The following is a 20,177-nucleotide window of genomic DNA, read 5'->3' on the forward strand; positions in this document are numbered from 1 at the left end:
TCAAGGTGCTGCCTGCCGCTGAGGCAGGAGAGTAATCGGTTCTAAGCACACAGCTGCAATACTGTGATTTGCGCTGGAGGTTTCAGGACGGCGGCCTTCTGCTGACCTTAGCGTGACAAGAGGGACAGCGTGTCCACCGCTCCTTCTACAGACCCTCTGGTAGTGCTTTAAAGGCTGGGTGTGATCATAATAATGATCATCCTTTGGCATTCTACACTAAACCCCTGTGAGGGACTTGAACCAATTTCCTGTCGAAGACTGAGCTCAGAGTTCTAGGTGAGGAAGAGCTCAACGTTTAGAGCTACTGTCACATCTTGCAAACACCCAGGATCGGCCTGCGAGCGCAGGGAACATCAGAGCCCCGTGACCCTCTGAGGAAAACGTGGCAGCATCACACCACACGCTGTCTGACACTCCTAGTGAGCAGAGCAGACCCACGAAAGCTAGTCTCGCACTTCCTGCACTCGCTCCATATGCGCTGCAGAAAGCCCTTTTATGTGTATAAATAGGACCTTTCAGAGAGATCCATCTTACCTCATTCTTCCACTCCTGTAGAAAACATCTCGAGCACAGGAGAAGCACAGAGAGACTGCCCTATTGGGGGGGCAAGTGGTAAAACCCACATCACAGGTGGAAGTAGTACAGGATGAAGCCAGCTTGAGTGCACAGGTGAGCAGGACTTCATTGTGTCTGCAAGTGCTTTGTGGTGATATAGGACAAACCTAATTTTATAACCTCTTTTTTTAAATAAATAAAAAAATGAAGGCAAATGTAGGTATGTAGTAATCAATTTTTATTGTCACAAAGTCATCAGAATCATGCTTTAAACTATAGCACACAACCAGTCACAACTATAATAAAGTGAACACAAGGCTTTTGAAAAAAGGCCAAGGAGGAAAAACACATTCACTGAGGTGTCACCAGGTCCAAAACTTAAATCAAGCCACAGACTGTTCATGGGTTTTACAATTAGGACACTTTCAATGAGTATTTCCTTCTTAGAGAACAACGATGAGCGCCTCGCTCGCTCCTCCAATGACACGCAGAGGCAACGACTGACCGCTCTGTTTATACTCAACAGTAACTATGGCACAATTACCACGAGCAATTAAAAAAAACTGGTGGCCAGAATCAAGGTCTTTAATATTTCATTAAGAAAATCTATTCAGCAAAATAACTTAAGAGTAGTGGAGCTGTACTGTTTTAGCAAGACTAAAAACTCATTAAAAACTGCTGTAGTGAGAAAAATTGGCAGTGTCTACAGGGCTTCTGTGCAGAGCTGCACTGGTACAACCTTCCACTGTGCTCCTCGGTTACTGAAATCAAACATTTAGTCAATTTGACATCTTCAGCAGAATGTGCAGCTTCTGCTGGACTTTGGCCTTTGAAAACTGGCAAATGAAGAGTAGAGATGTGTAGCTAGCAGAAGAACTTAAACAGCAGATTTTTTTTTTGTTTTACAAAACATTTGGGTTTAAATATCAACACCAATACTGAGAACAATGTAGTGACCATGCCACCTTCCTATTTAAAATCAACATGTAGTATCAACAGTAGCTTTGCTGCGAGGGAAATGATCAGGGTACGAGGGGAGGGTGAAGACCAGCAATGCGAGGAATCCAGCGAGCTGGGAAGCTCTGGAAACGTGCACCCAAACTCTAAAAAATAATGAGTGATATTTTGACATTAATGAAGCGCTACACCGAGCGCAACTCCACATGGAGACTCTCCCAGGCTGCAGTCGTCTAGAGGCAAGAGGAGAGAAGAGGGCTTGTCACCGTGTGCTCGTAGCAAACCCTTTAGACAAACCAGAAACCCGACAAGTGTCTAGGACAGGACCCCCAGTCGAGAGAGACAGGTGCGCAGAACACAGGGTGAGGTGAATTAATGGAGTTCATGGTTTTTTTAATTGTCACAATGGGATAGCCCATCATGGCCTCCTCCTTCCATTCATGAAGCAACTCTGGTGTATAGGAGGTGGCCTCACCCACCTGTAGCCTGCTCTCAGTTGGAGTTCCTCTGCCGGATGTTCTTGTCCGTATGGTTGGTGGCAGCATCGCCCTTCCTGAAACGTGACAATGAGCCTAAATTAAGCAAGAGCCTTGATGAGAGCAGCAACCAACAAAGGAACAACACAAAGGTTTCACTTACAGAGGAGCAGCTCCTGAGTCATCATCTATGGGGTAAGAAGAGGACACAAGGATCATTTCTCATGAAGTCACACTGGTGTATAAACATTATATACTGTGTGTTTTCTGGCTTCCAGCTCTTTGTTTACACACATCTATACATTCAGTAAACAAGACTCTGCTCAGAAGTACAACAGCAGGGCCGCTGTGAACCTGCAACGTTAAGCATTATTCCACCTAGTAATTTGTTTTGTATAACACACTTCACAATTATCCACATACTGCATGAACACAATTTTAGAGGAACCATGCAAATAAAAATCTCATTCACTCTTTGTCTCTCTCACACACACAACCATCTTACTAGGACTCATACAGGGACACAAAAAGTCTGAAGATACCCCCCTTTCACAAGCATAGGCCACTGCAGTAAAAACCTGGTGAAACAGATTAACAAAGTCATGCAACAGGATTACCGTGCTGGGAAGCCATGCATTTGCATTGCTGAGCGCAGACGCGCGCACACACACCCTCCCAGATGCAACAGGGCAGTTTCACTAGTGATATACGAGTGAGAGGCTGAAGTTTGGCTCAGTTGGGGGGTAAACAAGCAAAAAACCTGCACAAACCCAGTGAAAGAACCAAACGGTCATCACTTAAAAGCAATGAGTTTAAACTTATATCTCAAACACTCCAATGTAGCATGCAGGTTTGTTAACTTACCAAATAGGGACATAAAAAAAAGCAGCAGCAGACAAAATAAGGGTGAATAAAAGTCTGAACAGGAACTAAAGCAAAACATAACTCATGACAACATGGGAACGGAACAAGCGTATGTACACAAAACAAGAGGGCTGCAGCAGTACTTCTGGAAGCAGACAACACCACCAACTATTACAGCATTTTGGTTAAAACAGAGGACAGGGGCGTATTTTAGAGTCCACACTCAGCTCCTGAGAGCAGAAAGTTTTTTTTTTTTTTTTTTTTTTATGCGTCACATTTTATGCTTCAAACTTCAAGACATCTCTGCATGCCCAACAAGACCTTTAAAATGGTCACCTGGCACTGGCACACTGCCACAGGCATGTGTGAGGCAAGAGGGGTGGGGGGGGCGTTTGGGACATCCAACGTACCGTCACCGATCTCGTCGGGCTTTCTCCGCTTCTCATAGATGAAGATGACAGTGATGAGGATAATCACCTCCACCACAATGCCCAGGAAGGGCCAGAGAGCAGCCAGGCGACTGCGCACACGCAGATGGATCGTATCCTCCACTGAGCCAAACTCGTTCTTCCCCAAGCACTGATACTTGCCAACATCGGTTTCAATTTTCAGGTCCATGATGTACAGTGTAGTCTTGTTTGGTGTACTCTTTATCTCATATTTATCAGTCATGTTGTTGAGCTGAGGGTTAAGAGAAGACTATTTAACACTGAGATGCTATACATTGATGTTGCACCATCAAAGCACTTAATGCTACAGGTATCGGTTGAAAAATTATAAATGAGGTGTTAAATGCAGAAAAGCCGACAACCTCCTTTTTTCCACTGTCGTCAAGTTTGTACCACGTCCAGTCCGTAGGCAGGGGGTATCCGTGGCTCACGCACACCAGCACACCCTTGTCGTTCTCGATGCTGTGCTCCGAGTGCTTAGGGGCGGAAACATGGGGAAGGGCTGGGTGGGAAACGGGGGGGGGGGGTTACATGGCTACTCAAGTGGCCCCTAGACTGATTGTAGACTGCCTTCTCTTTACTTAACACAACTTGTCTCTTTGCTGGGAAACAATGAAGCCAGCAGAATGGCAGACTTACTTTTCACTTCAATGGTCTTTTCCAGCTCTCCATTGGCAGTGCGAAAGGTACAGGCATAGATACCTCCAGTGGTAGAATCAATTTTCTCCAGCCTGATGTTTGGAAAATAAAATTCAGTGTTCTTCACACAATTCCAAACTTTCTGGGTTTTCCAAAGCAGTATAAACAGCCAGTACTACTTACAACACTTTAGCAACAGGTAGAATCAAACACACAGACAGGTAATCTCATTAAATTGTTTCTTATGACCATTTTATCAAACATGAGATGGACTAACTGTGTGACAAACTAAAATTCTAATAGCCACTGAACTGGAACATTATGCAGTGTGGTTTACCACACAGTTACCATGTTTCATGTACAACAGAGGACACAGAGGCCCTAGAACCACAAACAGTAGTGCTGATGCGAGCAAACTGCAAAGGAATCCCTTACTTGTACTCCATGTGCAGGTCCGAAGACTCCTTTTGCGTATTCTCAATCATTTTGTTGTTTTTGGCCCAGAAATGACCCTTGACCGTGGATGACGGGTTGGTGAGGTTGCAGGTCAGAATGGCAGTGGTGGCGTTGAACACTTCCGTTGGCACAGCCACAACTTCATCTGTATATTAATGTATACATAACAAAACAGTGATATATCATACTTCCCTCAGAACTGTTACATGCTAGGTTTATACAGGCAGTTCTGCAGCCTGGCTGCAGTGAGGCCCAGGGGAACCCGAGGCCTGAACAGTGGTTGATGGGAATCTTACAGGTGAGGGCAACTCATACTGGGCACATACACAATCCATATGAGCGGGGAAGGAGGTGCGATTCTTCACCCTCACAATGAAGGGAAGCACAGAAGTGGCAGCTCGCACCATTCTCTAAGGGAACAGCAGCCTGGGACCGGCCAGGGCACAAGGCTAACAAGCAGCTCTAGTGTCCAAAGTACACTCACCCCTCACGTAGCAGGGTTCATCACTCTTAAATCACCCTGTTAAGCAAATTCCTGCAGTGTGGGGACTGAATTATGTCTAACAGAGGACAAATAATCGGTTCCTGGAAAAAGAATCGGTCACATTAAATAAGTCAGTCTGTTTTGCTACATAACACATTCCTCGACTCCACCCTCAGTCCTGCTCTCAGGAAGAACACAGTCACAGGACTCAAAGGAGAGGGTTCAAATCCCACCTCCAGCTGTGACATTATTCATAAGTGATTGGTTGAAACAGTCAATAAGACATTGTCCGACATGATCCAGCACTCAGCATAACTGTCTGTATATAGTTCCCACAAGTGTTCATTCCATTTTTGCTGCTGTTGCGATGATGAATGTGCTGAACCCATAACCAGGAACACGAGCTGTATTCTGACAGACACTCGCTCAGATGGGGTTTACTGCACAGGTGTGAGGTTGTACATCTGTTGTGTTTTGTGCAATCCTGAACAACACATTTATGAAAGTAAAATGGCCATATAAGTGGCAAAAACGCTGTAGTATTGAATTTTTAATCCTGCTGTATATATTTCCACAAGCTATTAGACATTTTCCCACTGTACAGAATCCTGTTATGTCAGGAATGAGTGTACATGGACCCATAGCTGCATTAAGCCCACACAAACCGCACTAATAACACGTCGTGAAATTAAAAGAGGACAAAATGTACGCTAGTCAGTCCCTTAGTTCTCAAATGTTTAAGGTTTAAGTTGGTTAACTAAAATAATTAACATTCATCTTAAGGGGAACATTATCCCTCAATTAAATCAGTTTAGTAAAACATGAAAAATATGTGACTAACATATTCAATTTAACACAGTATATTCATGGTGTGGATTCAATCAATACCAAAGAGCTCAGCTGGAATGAACATCAGCCTCATCTGTGGCATGAGGCAACATCGGCCAGCAGCTCCAGATCTACTCCACACTTCAACACAGCTACATTACACAAGGAACTTTCCCCACCCCCACACTGAGAAAAGCCAGGCAAAATTAATAGGTTCATTAAGTACCTTATCGAAGCAAACAAATACACCCAAACCTATTCCGGTTATCGTACCTGATGAGCTGTTTTCTGCCCAAACTACTACTGTTTCAAAGGGAGGAGAAGGTGGAGACAAGGTGTTGCTAAGTAGGGAGACTACCAGAGGGTAGAGCAGGGAAACATGGGATCATGGACCAACAGCTGCTCACCGTCCTCTACAGAGCCTGGCTGAACACGGCACCCGTGAGAGCCGATACGCAACGTCAGCCTGCCAGCCAACCCTCTCGATGACCGGAGATCCTCAGCTGCGGCCTGGTCACTAGAGCGACCCAGGGGACGGACGGAAGGATGGACCAGCAACTGTGACCAGGTCAGATCAGGACCAGGCCAACCAGGGAACGTACAGGCAGGCTCTCCACTTCATTAGACCACACCTATATGCTGGTCTTGTCATCATCTCCCAGGGCAGCAAGTCTCACGACGGATGTGTAGTGAAGGCCAGTGCGGCTGGCTGGGATTCATTAGTGATAACATGGTTTACTGGGCTATGACAAATGGCAAAGGCAGAGCAAAAGCAAAACAGAAGAGGGAGGAAAATTAGAAACAAGGAAATTAATTTATAGAATGAAAACCAAAAAGACACAGTTTGTAGGTTAGCGCTTTAAAGTGGGGAAATAAAATATTTAGGTTAAGTTTACAGAAGATGTAAAAAGACAGAGGAAAAATAACTTTTGTGAGGATGGTTGAAAAGACATGGTGAAAGGAAAAGTGAAACAGGAAGCCTTAACATCAAACCACCAAGGTAATAAATTCCACCAATGACAGCATCTCGAAGGGCCTTTTTCAAACCAAAACCACCTTCACCTGAAGCAACACATATGCTTAAGAATGTAGAATCACGTACACCTGCTGAACACAAAGTATCCATTTGCACATTATGGAATGAAGGTGATGTATTCGGAAATGCCTTCGCAAGACGATCGACAACATTTCATAAGGTCTCAGTTCCTTTCAGTCTTGCGCAAACACCAAAGAGACACAAATAAATGAAACAGCTCTGAGCCTCGAATATTTTTTAATTTCCCTTGCAGTCCACACCTCCCACACAACACAACCGCTTCAGGTGAACAGGAAGGAGATCTCCGCTGTGAAAGAGACCCTCCGCTAAGTTCTTTCTGACCTCGTTCCGTTTCGCCTGTCTCAACTCCCCCGCCCGTGCGGAGCCTCAGCGCAGCAACGGCATGGAGAAATCGCACGTTGCTGCCTGACACAAACAAGATTAACATTCTCGCAGCAAACAAAAGATTTACTGTAAAAACCACCCGCTGGGCGATTTCCACTTCATTCCAACATAAAACCTAGAGGCAACAGGCAGAGGAAAAAAACACGGCGAAAGTTCTAAGTTCACTCACAAAAACAAGCAACAGGGACTGAGATTAAGAGAGACACAGAATACATACAGTAAACAAGTGGAGGGGACCATCAGATCTTAATTGGTCCAACAACGAGAACTTTTTTTTTTTTTTTTTAAAATAAACTAAGGGAAAAAAGTCTGACAGCTATTGTCTTACTGAAATGCAAAAGCTTGACAACTTGCGATCATGGGGTGACCTTTAGGTGGACACAGCTCAACTTGTTCCTTTAAAGGGACACCAAAACCACCACCTCAGGCAACTGGGACATCGCAGGGAGCTGCCGTGTCTCCTCCCACTTGTACTCGTCCTGCTGGGTAAGGGTGACACTGCTCATACGTAGCGTACGACTCCGCTTCCTAGCTTAAGTTTACACACTTTAAAAAGCATTTTAAGAGTTTAAAAGCTTCTGCTTCACACATAATTCCGCAGGGCTGAGTGGCCATTATAAAGTGTATGAATTGTTCACCGGGTACAAGAGGGCAGATACCCGTACCTGGTGCGATAACAGACACGCTGTTTGCAGAGCAACAGTTAACTGTTTAAACCCAAAGGTGTCGAAACGATGAAAAGTTATTAGAGTGCGCGAAACAAGTTGGCGCTGAGCTGCACACGTGAGCCGGTTAATGGGCGATACACTGATACGGTGACTAGTTCCACAGATCACCGAGTGCGAGTCCCCTAAACGTGGCCTGTTCTTTCTGAGAAAGAACGGTCGCCTGTGATGGAGATGAAAAGGGGGGGGGGGGGGGGAATTCGCTAAAAGAACAAGGAGATGAACAGATGAGGAAATGGCACCGCTGCGGCGCTTCAACCACAGCACTTAAGTTTCACGAACAGGCCACATCGCAACAGTGTGAACATTAGATTCAGTTACAACAAACTCTGACTAGAGCTCCCAGTAGTGGACGCCACATGGGAAGTGTGTGTGTGTGTGTGTGTGTGTGTGTGTGTGAGAGAGAGAAAGAAAGAATACACCTTTCACTAGTTCTGTCCCCATCACCATTCACACTGACTGGGGGAGGCAATGAGGTAAAAGCAGTACAGTAATTAACACCACGCCAGTGTTAAACGCTCACACTTTGGATAAGGAGAGCAGGGTACACACACACGTGTCACGTGTCCCGGTCCGCGGCGCTAAGCGACACGTTCATGTATTAACACACATCCTGTGTGAAGAACATTGACCGTCACGGTCTGTTACCTCACACTCACAGTGAGTGTCGAACTCGGGTTTTTTTTTTTTTTTTTTTCCCCCCCTTTCCTTAAAACACCGTGAACACGGCGATAGCAAAATCGTTTTCACTTCTGTTCTGGCGATCAACTACCCAGTGAGTCCGACCACAGTCAATCATCACATGATAACTACCACCGAGTTGGAGCCCCGGGCGACCGGTACAGTAGAGTATTAACTACTACCCGCTCGGCGCTCCAACCAGCGAGCGAGTCGCGCGCCCCTTCTTCTTCGGCCATTTTAGTTCCTGCTCGAGGACAAGAGCGAGCGGCGCGCGCTCCACACACACGCCGCGAGCTCAACATTAAGTTAACCATCCCCTAGCAGCCTGGCTGGACGACACGGTACCGTACGACGTTCGATTAATATTCTGAAACGGTTCGGTTGGTTCACCGCGCGCTAAGAACTGTGTTCTTAGGCGTATTGTACCATCATTTCCACCGCCTCCTCCTCCTTGTTGTTGGTAAACTAGTCTAAAAGAACACACGACACGGCATTTAATTTTGTCCAAAAAAAAAAAAAACATCTCTCACCTGAAGCCTTAGCTCCACAAAGGCACAGGACGAACGCAGCGACACCCAGCAGCATCATCATTTTCATCTTTATCGTCGACACAGGCGACGCTAAACTCGAAATGTCCTCCTCACACCACAACCTTGGCTCCTATCTCTCGAGCTCCAACCCTCTCCGGCCTTCCGCTCCTTCTACGACGGGCGCGTGCGTCTGCGCGTACGCTCGACGTCATCACGCCACCCGGATTTCCGGTTAAAGACAGTCAAGCGGTTCAAGACCTCTGACCGTGACACTTATGAGTTATGCATTTAGTTGATGCTTTTCTCTAAAGTGATTTAGTGTCAAGGTTACAGTTATTTAGCCATTTATACAGATGGGTAATTTTACTGGGTAAGTAATTTAGGGTAAGTACTTAGCTAGAGGTGGGGGCTCAAACCTGTGACCTCTGGCACCTAAGGCAGTTGCTGTAACCACTAGGTAAAGGGGAGTTTGAAGGTGCGGCATCACTTAAATCTGTGAAGTTTACATATTTACTTATTTAGCAGATGCTTTTCTCCAAAACGACGTCCAGTGAACTCTTAAGTAATGTTATCAGTCCACACACCTTATTCACCAGTGACTTACACTGTTAAATACACTACATACAATGGGTCACTCATCCATACATCAGTGGAGCACACACACTATGGGAAACCTGAACAGCATGTCTTTGGACTGTGGGAGGAAACCAGAGCACCCAGAGGAAACTCATGCAGACATGATGGGGAGAACGTACAAACTCCACGCAGACTGAGCGGGATTTCAGCCCACGTCCTCTTGCACCACCCAGGCACTGTGAGAGAGCAGCGCTACTCGCTGTGCCACCATGCTGCCCATTAACTCACTGCCAAAGTAACTCGCTGACTTGCATGACCACTTTGTTTTATTATGATTTTTACAAAACAACTCGAAAATAAGTTAAACTTTCCACATAACTTACAATCACAGTACGAAAGGACACCACAGACACCAACGCATGGGAACCTGATGTTTATGGAGAAGGATAAATTCCCCCCGTTACTAAGATATGCCCAGCTTTTACAATACGAGGAGAAGTTAGGGAACAGCTGAAATGTTCAGCGTATAAACGAAGATGCAATTTGGTACTGATGGAGTCCATCGCGACACACAAAAGAGGGATGTGAACCCAAACGCATGCGGAGAGCAGCTGGCACACCGAGCTCACCGAACGGTGCAAACGCATCCTGGTGTCTCCATGGAGCAACCTGCACCTTGTTTACCCCCAGGGCAGGCAGGGAAGCACAGTTCTCAGATCCTTGGGCCGTACACACAAAGAGAGAATGGTTTCAATCCTAAAAATATAAAAACATGAGTTCATACAGTAACCTGTGACCCCTCATCGCAGCTGTACGGCCAAAGGAAGTGATGACAAACGATGTAAAGAAGGGCTCTGTCCTGAGTGTTGAAGAATACAGAGAGACTCCAAACGGCTCCACCAAAGCGTACCACAGAATCAGCTCTACCTGTCAGCCTGGGTGGTCGGCAACCCCACCCACCAGCCCCCTCCCCCTGTGTCCCACAGTCATCGGAGTGATCGTCGCGGAGCCCTCATCGCACAGCAGTGCGTCTGTCCACATTGAGAGCATCAACGTCTGTGCTGGGTTCAGCTCCGCCGCGATCCCCAGGGGGTGCCCCGACAGAACCCCCCCGGCGAAGTTTTACGAGTTGTTGTCCACGTTCTCGTCACTGGGGGAGGTGGAAGGTGTACAAGGTGAGGAAGACGATGAAGACGAAGAGTGTGAGAAGTTCATCCCTGACACGTCTGGGGGGTTCGTCGCCGTGTTCTGTCCGCTGAGGCTCTTCCGGCACACTGGACACGTGTCATGCTGAAACGGGAGGAGGGGGGGCGTCATCATCATCATCACCTCTGCTTATTAAACTACCGCACATTTTTATTTCTTCATACAGGTGGTTCTTCTCTGAAGTGATGATATCCAAAGGATCCAGCAGCAGTTCCCTTCATGGGATTTGAACCTGCAGCATTGCGGACCCAAACCGACAGCAAAACCGCCCGCGGTTCCCTGCTACTCTAACAGCCCACCTGCTCCAGCCAGGGGACGATGCAGTCGTTGTGGAACAGGTGGCTGCAGGGAAGCTGCCGGACGCTCTCGCCCACGCTATAGTCCTCCTTGCACACAGGACACTCGAGTCCCGAACCTGGTGGGTAGAGTAGGCCGGTGGGTCACTGTGAACCAGTCCCGTCGTCATCACTCACACGCACACGCACTCACGCTCCTGCCGGCACGGGACGACACCAGCGACTCACCCACGTGTTCCTCCGTCACCTGGACCGTCGGAAGGCTCTTGATCTTGTCCCGGTCTGCGGGCGGCGGTCCTGAGTTCTCAAACTGATTCAACAGCTGGAAAAAGACAGCAGAGGGCGAATGGGGTCACAACACCACTGTATGTTTACAGCGGCTGCCCCTGTCGTACCCGGGTGAAAAGACGACACAGTACCACACTCCGCACCTGGGTAATGATGGCGTCTAGTCCGTTGGCACCCCACACATAGTCCATGGGGCTCGAGTGCAACACCCCCCTGGAAAGGAAATCCAAAATGCCTTAAGGCGCCACAACAGAAACTGCACCCGCACGCATGCACACGCACACGTACCAGGGCGCGGCGCCGAGGCCTGGCATCGCCGTGGGCCCCATGATTCCATTCACAAGCTGTTGGATGATCCTGAGGGAGCAAACAAGGAAAATAAATAAATAATGGTATATAAAGAAAAAAACCACCACATTATGCAACGGCTCCGTTACGCAGGTTTGTGAAATGAGGACATTTCTGTTCCCTTTTCCTTCTACCGATTATTTCACCTCCTTCGACACGGAAAGGGACCTGTAATATGTTCACAGACGGACTGATTTCGCATCTCCTTGTCGGAACGGTGATTTCTCAAAGTTAAAGACCATGTCTATTAATGGTGTTCCACGATACCTCTCGTGGCTTTAAGTGCATTTCCATGGGAACCGACAGTAAGCAGCTTTTGGGTCCGGCACAGAGGTTGTTTTTACCCTTCCAGCGTGGGCACACCCTCAGGCCGTCGAGTCGGCCCTCGCCGCAGTTGCCTGCTGCCTGACTGCCGTGCCGACGGGGACTCCTGTCCCCCCTGGGCCTGTGCCTCGGGCTCCTCCTCCTCCTCTGCCGGCAGCGAACCCGCTCCCAAGTCGAAGCTCTCGTCAAAGATGCCCACGGCAAACTGGCCGTAAGCCGAGGGAAACGCGAACAGCTGTCGCTCCGCATTCTGAGAGATGGAGGGAACAGAATGATGGGTAGTGAGATTCATATTCATATTCGGCGTTCTACCTCCAACCCTCAGCGGAGCAGAGTGGCTTCCACACTTTCAGCGAGGAGGGAAGGAAGGGCGACACTCACAAACCTCAAATGGCCGACGCTCTGGCTCTGCCCCGGAGGCGGCGGCGGCCCTGGACGTAGGTGCGGACCCACTCTCCGTGCTGGCGGCACACAAAGCCCAGAGGTCGGGTCACGGCACCAGAATCACACACGTGGTTCTTACCATCAAACACTAGTCAAAGACAGCAACGCCGCATCCACGGTCAACGCGTCGCCGCGGCAACATGCGCCGCAGCAGGCTGGCTCATTTGGACCCTCGAGCCGTGACCATTAAGAGGACACGGCACTCAGTCCTGGGTGCGAGAGCCACTTTCCGGGGTCTGCGGGTGCACGACTGTGCCGATACCTTCCCTCTTGCGGGAGCTCCTCGATGAAGCCCGACTCGCATCTCGGACACGTGTAGTCCTGCAAAAGAGGTCGGGGAACAGTGCTCAGAACGGGCTCCGGGCCCTCGGAACCACGGCGTGATTCGAGCGGCCCGGCGTGACGCGCCAGCACGGAAAGGTCCGGAAGCGCGCCGCGTTGATGGCGCAGGATGCTGGACCATCGCAACACAGCAGTACAGTAACGGTAAAAAAAATACAAGAAACACTCAAAATCTCCAGCTGCGACTTGCATCCACGTGTACAGCATGAACATATGGTAAACGATGTAAAGCAGGTGCCCTCACAAGTCATTGAGACAGAACCGCGGTAAACCGTGTGCCCTTGTTGGAGTGAGGGAGCCACTAAATGTACCGCAGTAAACTCTCTGATGTGGGTACGTGTGACAGACTCATGTGGGCGATGTTGATGTTCCCACAAGGATCATCTGCCGGACCCCCTCACAACGTCCATCCGCACTGAAGGGGGCAGCCTGGAGACGTGGACTCGTTGCCATGGCGATGTCCTGGTTTGAGGTAAACTGTCACCTTGGAAGAGGATCTGAGAAGAAGGGTGCAGCTCACCGACACACACGGTGGGGACTGTTAGACCTGCGGTGTTGAAGACCACGGTGATGCTGGTCTGTGATCATATTGGTGTGTGTGTGTGTGTGTGTGTGTGTGTGTGTGTGTGTGTGTGTGTGAGAGAGAGAGAGACAGTTGTTGCACTGAATTTGTTTTTCTTACTCCAGTAGTAAATTATTACCTCAAACCATTAATAATTCTCCTGTCAACAATCTCCCTCTCTCACACACACACTCCTGGCAGTACACACTGTGTCTCCATAATAACTCACTCACACACAGTCACTCACTGCCTCAGCCCGAACAGAATGTTCCAGTGTCGAGTTATTATGTCACGAGCCGCGCCGCACCGCCCCGCTTCTTGACTGCGGTATCGAACTGCTGTCCGCAGCGCTTCACTCACCGGGAGAGCAGCGCCCGTCTCGGCCGCGCAGCAGTGACAGAAGAAGCGGTGGCCGCGCGGAGGACCTTCCGCCATCTTCACGAGGCAGTGTCAGGGGCGGGGCGAGGGGCGGGGCGAGGGTACGGGTGACGGGAAGGACAAACCGGACGGGGGCAGAGGCTCGCTCGAGAGAGTGTAGTGTACTGTACTGTACTGCACTGCACTGCACTGTAGTGTAGTGTAGTGTAGTAGTGTGGTGTATTTTACTCCACTGGATTGTACTGTAGTGTATTTTACTGTACCGGGGGAGAAGAAGGAGGACTCGTGTACGAAAGAGTACCCTACTACTGTTCAATACACGAAAGGCTGAAGAGGTGAATAAATGTGAAAAGGAGAAGCTGTGTGGTTGAGGAGTTCAGCTGGACAGGAAGTTGTAAGCACGAGTTTGCGGGACAAAATGAATGAATGATGCCGCCAGCAGGGGGGGCCATTGTCCGAAAGACGCTGCCCTGCAAGCGGCTCTTCGCACCGCGGTACCTGCCGCACCACACGCAGTACCATGGTATCTTTTCTTGGGCCCTGGTGCCGCAGCAGGGGGTTCGTTCCCTGCACCCTGTTTGTACAGTGCCAAATTTCCCACGGTACACCTTCACTGCACACTGAGCAAAGACAGAGGGTGCCTAACCTAATTTAATGTAACCCTAAACCTTTCCCTAACTCTAACCATAACTGTAACCTCCTTGCGGTGACACCCTAACCCAACCCTTGTCCTAACCCTAACCTAACCCTAACCACCGATGATGGTCCCGGGGCAGTGCGCCAAGGTCACTCGCTCTCCAAGAGAGGGTCGCAGGGGTCTGGGGCCGATCCCCGCAGCGCGGGGCACCCGAACCCAAGGGCAGCCCAGGAGCGCGAGAGAGGAAGGGTTGGGCCGCCAGCACTGCTGTGATTTCGCAGGTTCGCATCGCGACCTTGAGGAGGACCTTCGAAATGTAACACACACACACACACACATCGTGCTCATCGGCACCTTGTGAAGCGAAGCACTTTGTTTCGTTCCCTCTCTCTCCATGTGCGCCGCTTCCCAGAGCGCCTCGCCACCGCCTTCCAGTAAAGCGAGCGCAGTGACGTCTGAGCGCATCGGGCTGTGGGCTGCGGTTCGGGGGGGGTGAGTCAGCGCCCAGACACACTCTGCCCCCCCCCCAAAGGAAGCGCGCACACGCCGTCCCGCAGACACGCGCCGCCCGGCCCCCCGCCGCCCCGGGTTCGAAGCCGGGCCAATCCCAGGAGCCCCGAGAGGCCCGGCCAAATATTTATAAAGAGGCGGAGCGGGATCCCTTTGCGCACACTCGACACACTCGACACACTCAGTGATTCCGTGAGTCAGAGCAGACTGCAGGCATCGGGTCACCAACACCATCACAGCTGCTGGGTTCGGCTGCTACTTTTACATGATAACATCGTACCTCATATGACACAACAACAACAACAACAACAACAGCATCATGAAGTTCTTCCTCTCTGTTACTGTTCTGACAATGTGCGGCTTTACTGGACACAGCAGTGTAAATGGTGAGTACTGTACTGCCCTCTTCCCACTCTGTCCGTTTCTCTTATGCGACTTTAACCGTTCTGTGTGTCACATGTGAATTTTAACATGTTGCTATAGTACAGATGTGTTGCTCGGTACCGAGGCGAACAGGTGAGACATCTGAGAACTGCTTCTGGGAGTCGCAGACACACACACACACACACACACACACACACACACTCAAACACCTCCTCTGTCTCCCTACATCCAGCATCCAGGTGGAAAACTGTCTCATAGGGACTGAAACAAAGAAGTGATGAGCAGCAATAAAGAACAAAGAGCTGTGTGGTGTAACGTGGGGTTTCTCATGTTGTCACAGTGGTGAATAACTGTGTGTTGCAGCGGAAACAAAGTCAAGTGTTGAGTTACTAATAATGAGGGGTCTTGGAGGTGCTGATATGAACTAACTTATGGCATGTTCTTGCAGTGTAAAGTAAAGGAACAAATCACTGTCTCCAAGATGGACGGACAGATGGATGGATGGATGGATGGACGAACGGATGGATGGACGGACGGACAGATGGATGGATGGATGGATGGATGGATGGATGGACGGATGGATCGATGGATGGATGGACAAGTAGATGCATAGATAGACAGACAGATGGAAATGTATTTGGTCCCGCAGGAAAAGCCACAAGAGGTGCGTTGCACATCGCAGACACCGAACACATTATGCAGTGTGTGTGTATGTGTGTGTGCGGTGTGTGTGTTGCACATGTGCGTGTGTCACCGGTGACCCCTGTCCCCCCAGCGGGCCTGTGCTGGCTGCAGCAGAGCCGTGAGCCGCGCTGCGCCGTGGTGCTGCTGCGGACAGTCAGCTACGAGGAGTGCTGCGGCGGGAGCGGCGTGGAGCGCGCCTGGTCCAACAGCAGCGTGTCCCTCGGCACCGTCAGCCTGCTCTCCCTGCTGGGCATGGTGGCCTGCAGGCCCTGCAAAGGTGAGTTCCGCACGGGGGCCTGTGTGTGCGCGCGCATGGCTGAACGCGTTGTTGATTAGGTAAAGCCGTCGGAGCTGCGGGGGTCAGCTGAGGACAGGCATGGGGAATTCTCGACAGGCTTCACAAACACGCCGCGCTTTATGGACGGAAAGAGTTTTGCTGTCAGTCACACTCCGTTTGTACTCCTTCGTGTCTCCGGAGAGGAAAAAACCGCACGAACGCGAACGTAATGTTAAACGCGGCACATCGGATCGGAAAAGTGGCGCACGATGAGCGTTGCCGCGTTTTCTCCTTCGATCGGCGTCTTCTGTGAAGTTGCATCGAAGCTACAGTTCTGTCCTTGGACGTGCTCAGTTTTCGAGTCGTTACCGCGGTAACGCTAAGGTGGCGGAAAAGGCCGCCACGGCCGTTGTGCACATGACGCAAAAGCTGGAGCGAGTGGAACGCGTTGTGTGTTTTTCCCCTTAAGCTGCTCAGCTGTGTGATGAATGATGGGAAGAGAACGTGGCCCCGGTTCCGGACGTCCCTTCAGACGCGGCGCACCTCGAGTCGGGGGACACGCCGCATGTGTGGCCTGTAAATGACATCAGTGTGGAATGTGAGGGGTCCAAAGCAGATGGGCTGCTGGGAGCTCCCCCACTCTCCCCCCAGCGCACCGCCCACCTCCGGAGGGGTGAGGGTTCAAAGCCCCGCCGCGTTCCCATCCCCAGCTCGGACGCGTCCCGCGCTCGCCGTCCTATTCCCCCGGGCCCAAATGAGTCCCACGATGCAACGGGAGACGTGTCCCCCCCCACGTGGTGCAGCGCAGCGTGAAAATCCCACGGCGTTTGAATTGACTGTGACTGCTCTACACTATGTCCTGCTTGAGCTCTTGCTGCTCTGCGCTTCAGAGCATTCGAACCCTCGCTTTGGCCCCAGGCTGCCCCACCCTCTGGAAGTGGCTCCGATCCCCCTCTGCAGCAGGGGGCCCTTTCAGCGGAGCACCAGGCACCGAGCGAGACACTGGGCACTTCTGGGAGTGCGGAAGCTCACAGTGCCCTCAGTAGGTCAGGGGCGCCCCGCACACACACACACGCACATGTACGCACACACACACCGCTTCGTACGCATAGGACGGAACTGACACGGCCCCCGTCGTGCAGACAATCAGGGGCCGTCCCATTCCTGGAAAACGGGGGTGGGGGTAGCGGGGGGAGCGCTCATCCAGATTTCTCCTCATTTCCCCGCTCTGATGTCAAGTGTGAGTGGGAGTGTGGCGCACAAGCGCTCGCCAGCTGGACGTGAACCTGGGGCTGTACGTGCAGCAGCCGGAGGCCTGGAGATAGCGGCGGCGATCGTCCTGCCCACGCTGGTCACCCAAAGGCTGCACGGAGGGTAACGGTGCCCCCCTCCCCCCACAGAGACGTGCGAGGGTGTGAGCTGCGGTCCGGCGAAGGTGTGTAAGATGAAGGGCGGCCGTCCGCAGTGCGTGTGCTCGCCGGACTGCCCCGAGGAGACCCGCGGCCGGGCCGTGTGCGGCACCGACGGCAGATCCTACGGTGACAAGTGTGCGCTCCTGCTGGCGCGCTGCCAGGGCCAGCCTGACCTCGACGTCATGTACCAGGGCGAGTGTCAGAGTGAGTGTGTTACGCTGTACACCGTATTACCGTCGCCGGGACACCTGTACACTGTACTATGGCTACGCTGGAAAAGAGTGACCCTCTCACGGTGACACTGTGACACTGTCCCCAGAGTCCTGCTCCACAGTGGTGTGTCCCGGCTCCAGCTCCTGTGTGACGGACCAGACGGGCAGCGCCTACTGCGTCACGTGCACCAGGGACCCGTGTCCGTCGCCCCCGGCGACGGAGTCGCCCGTCTGCGGCAACGACAACGTGACGTACGCCAGCGTGTGCCACCTGCGCAGGGCCACCTGCTTCCAGGGCCACTCCATAGGCGTGCGTCATTACGGCCCCTGCACGGGCGAGTCCGGGGGGCCCTCGAGGTCATCGCCGCGCCCAGCGTTCCCGCGCTCCGATTGGACCGCCGCGCTGAGGAGCGCCGCCGACAAGGAGCACCCGGGGGAAGCGCCGTAGCCCCGCGGGGGCGCTCTGCGCAGGGGGCGCAACTCGGGCGTTCGGTCCAGCCGGGCGCCGCCGTTCCGAGAGTTCGGCACAGCCCAAGCGCAGCTCCAGTGAGCGCATCGATGCCGCGTATCAATTAAAGTGGTTTTTTATTCACTTTTTCTTTGCTCTTCGGAAGCATCTCACCGGTTCAGTCCGAGATGGACGTGTCGCTCACGTCCCTCACACGTTGTCCAACTGCAGGTGCGACACAGTTTCGTACAATTTCGCTCTTCCTCAGCGGTGCCACTAACAGCCTTTGTCTCACTTAACGAGATCGTTGCTGGAATTTCTACAAGCATTTTGTGTTGATTCAGAGTTTGTTGAACTTCTGATTCTGAACTCAATTAACAATGGTAAATTTCATTTATTGTAAATAGTAGGAACAGTTGGAGTGTTTGAGGCACAGATGTAACACCTGGTTTTTGTACATTTGTATGGACTTTTTATAAAGACAATATAAAGACATGTCAAGTCTTGTGTCGTGTCTCCAGTTTTGTCCCTTTGACCCCGAAGTGCTGTCCATGGCGGACAATCTGCGTGCTGAGCGCAAGTGAGGCGCCACAATAGCGCCCCCCGGTGGAGCTGCGCACTCGCACGCTGCCCTGTCCCTGCAGGACGTGGCCCTCGGGTGGCCTCGCGGGCGCCGATGAGCTCTGCTCTCGAACCCAAACGCACTCTCTCCGGGATTAGAGGTGCAGGGAGAGGTTTCTTGGTTCGAATCCCCCTCCTGCAGCGGTTCTCACGACCGAGAAAAAATGAACCTGCTGTGGGAAGGAGGGTAGGTCACTAAGTGTTCGAGGCCGATGCCGGAAGTGCCAGAGAAGCGAAGGAGAACAGTCTGCAGGGCTCTCCGGACCACCGCCACATGTCTTTGAGCTCCAGCGCCTTGGGGGGGTCATCGCTCCACGCTGCTCTCGCCTCAGCTGGCGAGCGCCTCGGCGGGGATCGTCGTGGGGCCGCGACAGGCCGTTCCCATGGAAACCCCAGCCTTCTCACGCCGAGCGACAGATTTCCAGGTGACCCGTCTCGGTGGGGCCGACCCGCAGGCCCGGGTTCGAGAGCGTCTGCCCCTCTGCTGCGATACACACTGAGCCTTCGGCAATAAAAATGAGGAATGAACTGCAGTTCTGAGCTCATGTGGTTTGTTCCCCACAGAAATATATGACTTTTAAAGAAGATATTTTGAAATGTGTGGCTCAGTGACACATAACCCGTCTGCCACGGCGGCGTGTGACACCCCTCTGAAGGGCTTTTCCCTCAGGGGACATGTGTGTATCCGGGGTGGGGTGGGTGGCAGGGCGGTGGTTGCCACGTCACCCTGGCCAGTTGACACATCATGTTATTCATCGCCGGGAGCAGAGTCGCCCCCCGTGTCCACCGTGCGGCTACACATCCTCGGCACGTGACTCGGTGACCGCCGAGCGCTTCGGCTTCACGGCAGCAAAAGGCAACCTGCGCATGTTTGTTAGTCACCTTCCGTTATTAACGCCCCCCCCCCGGAGGAGCACTGAGACCACGGAGAGCACCACTGATGCTTCAGCCCATGGTGACACTATGAATTGTGGGACAGGCATGATGCAGGGAAGCTGCTGTTGCTCCCAGCCATTTCTCCTGTCACAGCACCCTCCTTCAAAGTGTCTTTCGGGAGACATGTTGTCCCGCAGCTGTTCCGACACTTTCCATGTCCACCTCTGAAAAAAAAACACACTTTACATTTATACCCAGTGATAGAAC

General features: G+C 51.4%; 3 protein-coding genes across 8 annotated transcripts; 1 reads left to right on the plus strand and 2 right to left on the minus strand.

Annotated features, from left to right (window-relative positions):
• Positions 1-774: 774 nt before the first annotated feature.
• LOC108921739 (basigin-like) lies at positions 775-9,264 on the minus strand. 2 transcript variants are annotated; one of them, XM_018731398.1, is made up of 8 exons: positions 9,086-9,264; positions 4,376-4,541; positions 3,941-4,032; positions 3,664-3,803; positions 3,263-3,533; positions 2,152-2,176; positions 1,992-2,065; positions 775-1,745 (listed from the first exon to the last, which is right to left on the minus strand). In XM_018731398.1, exons 1-7 carry the CDS (start codon positions 9,150-9,152, stop codon positions 2,005-2,007), a joined length of 822 nt encoding a protein of 273 aa, XP_018586914.1. In that variant the 5' UTR covers positions 9,153-9,264; the 3' UTR covers positions 775-1,745; positions 1,992-2,004. The 2 variants fall into 2 exon arrangements, with proteins under 2 accessions (XP_018586914.1, XP_018586913.1); XM_018731397.2 differs by lacking the exons at positions 775-1,745; positions 1,992-2,065; positions 2,152-2,176 and having other exon boundaries at positions 2,183-3,533.
• Positions 9,265-9,970: 706 nt separating this feature from the next.
• On the minus strand, positions 9,971-13,917 carry LOC108921366 (E3 ubiquitin-protein ligase RNF126-like). 4 transcript variants are annotated; one of them, XM_018730837.1, is made up of 9 exons: positions 13,832-13,917; positions 12,830-12,888; positions 12,509-12,584; positions 12,144-12,373; positions 11,740-11,808; positions 11,595-11,664; positions 11,392-11,485; positions 11,167-11,282; positions 9,971-10,951 (listed from the first exon to the last, which is right to left on the minus strand). In XM_018730837.1, the coding sequence occupies exons 1-9, from the start codon at positions 13,904-13,906 to the stop codon at positions 10,784-10,786; spliced, it is 957 nt and encodes a 318-aa protein (XP_018586353.1). In that variant the 5' UTR covers positions 13,907-13,917; the 3' UTR covers positions 9,971-10,783. The 4 variants fall into 4 exon arrangements, with proteins under 4 accessions (XP_018586353.1, XP_018586351.1, XP_018586350.1 ...); XM_018730835.1 differs by having other exon boundaries at positions 12,830-13,456; positions 13,832-13,913; XM_018730834.1 differs by lacking the exon at positions 13,832-13,917 and having other exon boundaries at positions 12,830-13,529.
• A 1,170-nt stretch (positions 13,918-15,087) lies between these two features.
• LOC108921403 (follistatin-related protein 3-like) lies at positions 15,088-19,084 on the plus strand. 2 transcript variants are annotated; one of them, XM_029249338.1, is made up of 4 exons: positions 15,088-15,382; positions 16,156-16,341; positions 17,742-17,957; positions 18,073-19,082. In XM_029249338.1, the coding sequence occupies exons 1-4, from the start codon at positions 15,316-15,318 to the stop codon at positions 18,411-18,413; spliced, it is 810 nt and encodes a 269-aa protein (XP_029105171.1). In that variant the 5' UTR covers positions 15,088-15,315; the 3' UTR covers positions 18,414-19,082. The 2 variants fall into 2 exon arrangements, with proteins under 2 accessions (XP_029105171.1, XP_029105170.1); XM_029249337.1 differs by lacking the exon at positions 15,088-15,382 and adding an exon at positions 15,945-16,044 and having other exon boundaries at positions 18,073-19,084.
• Positions 19,085-20,177: the final 1,093 nt, after the last annotated feature.

Source organism: Scleropages formosus, chromosome 25 (assembly GCF_900964775.1).
Source record: "Scleropages formosus chromosome 25, fSclFor1.1, whole genome shotgun sequence".
Lineage (NCBI taxonomy): Eukaryota > Metazoa > Chordata > Actinopteri > Osteoglossiformes > Osteoglossidae > Scleropages > Scleropages formosus.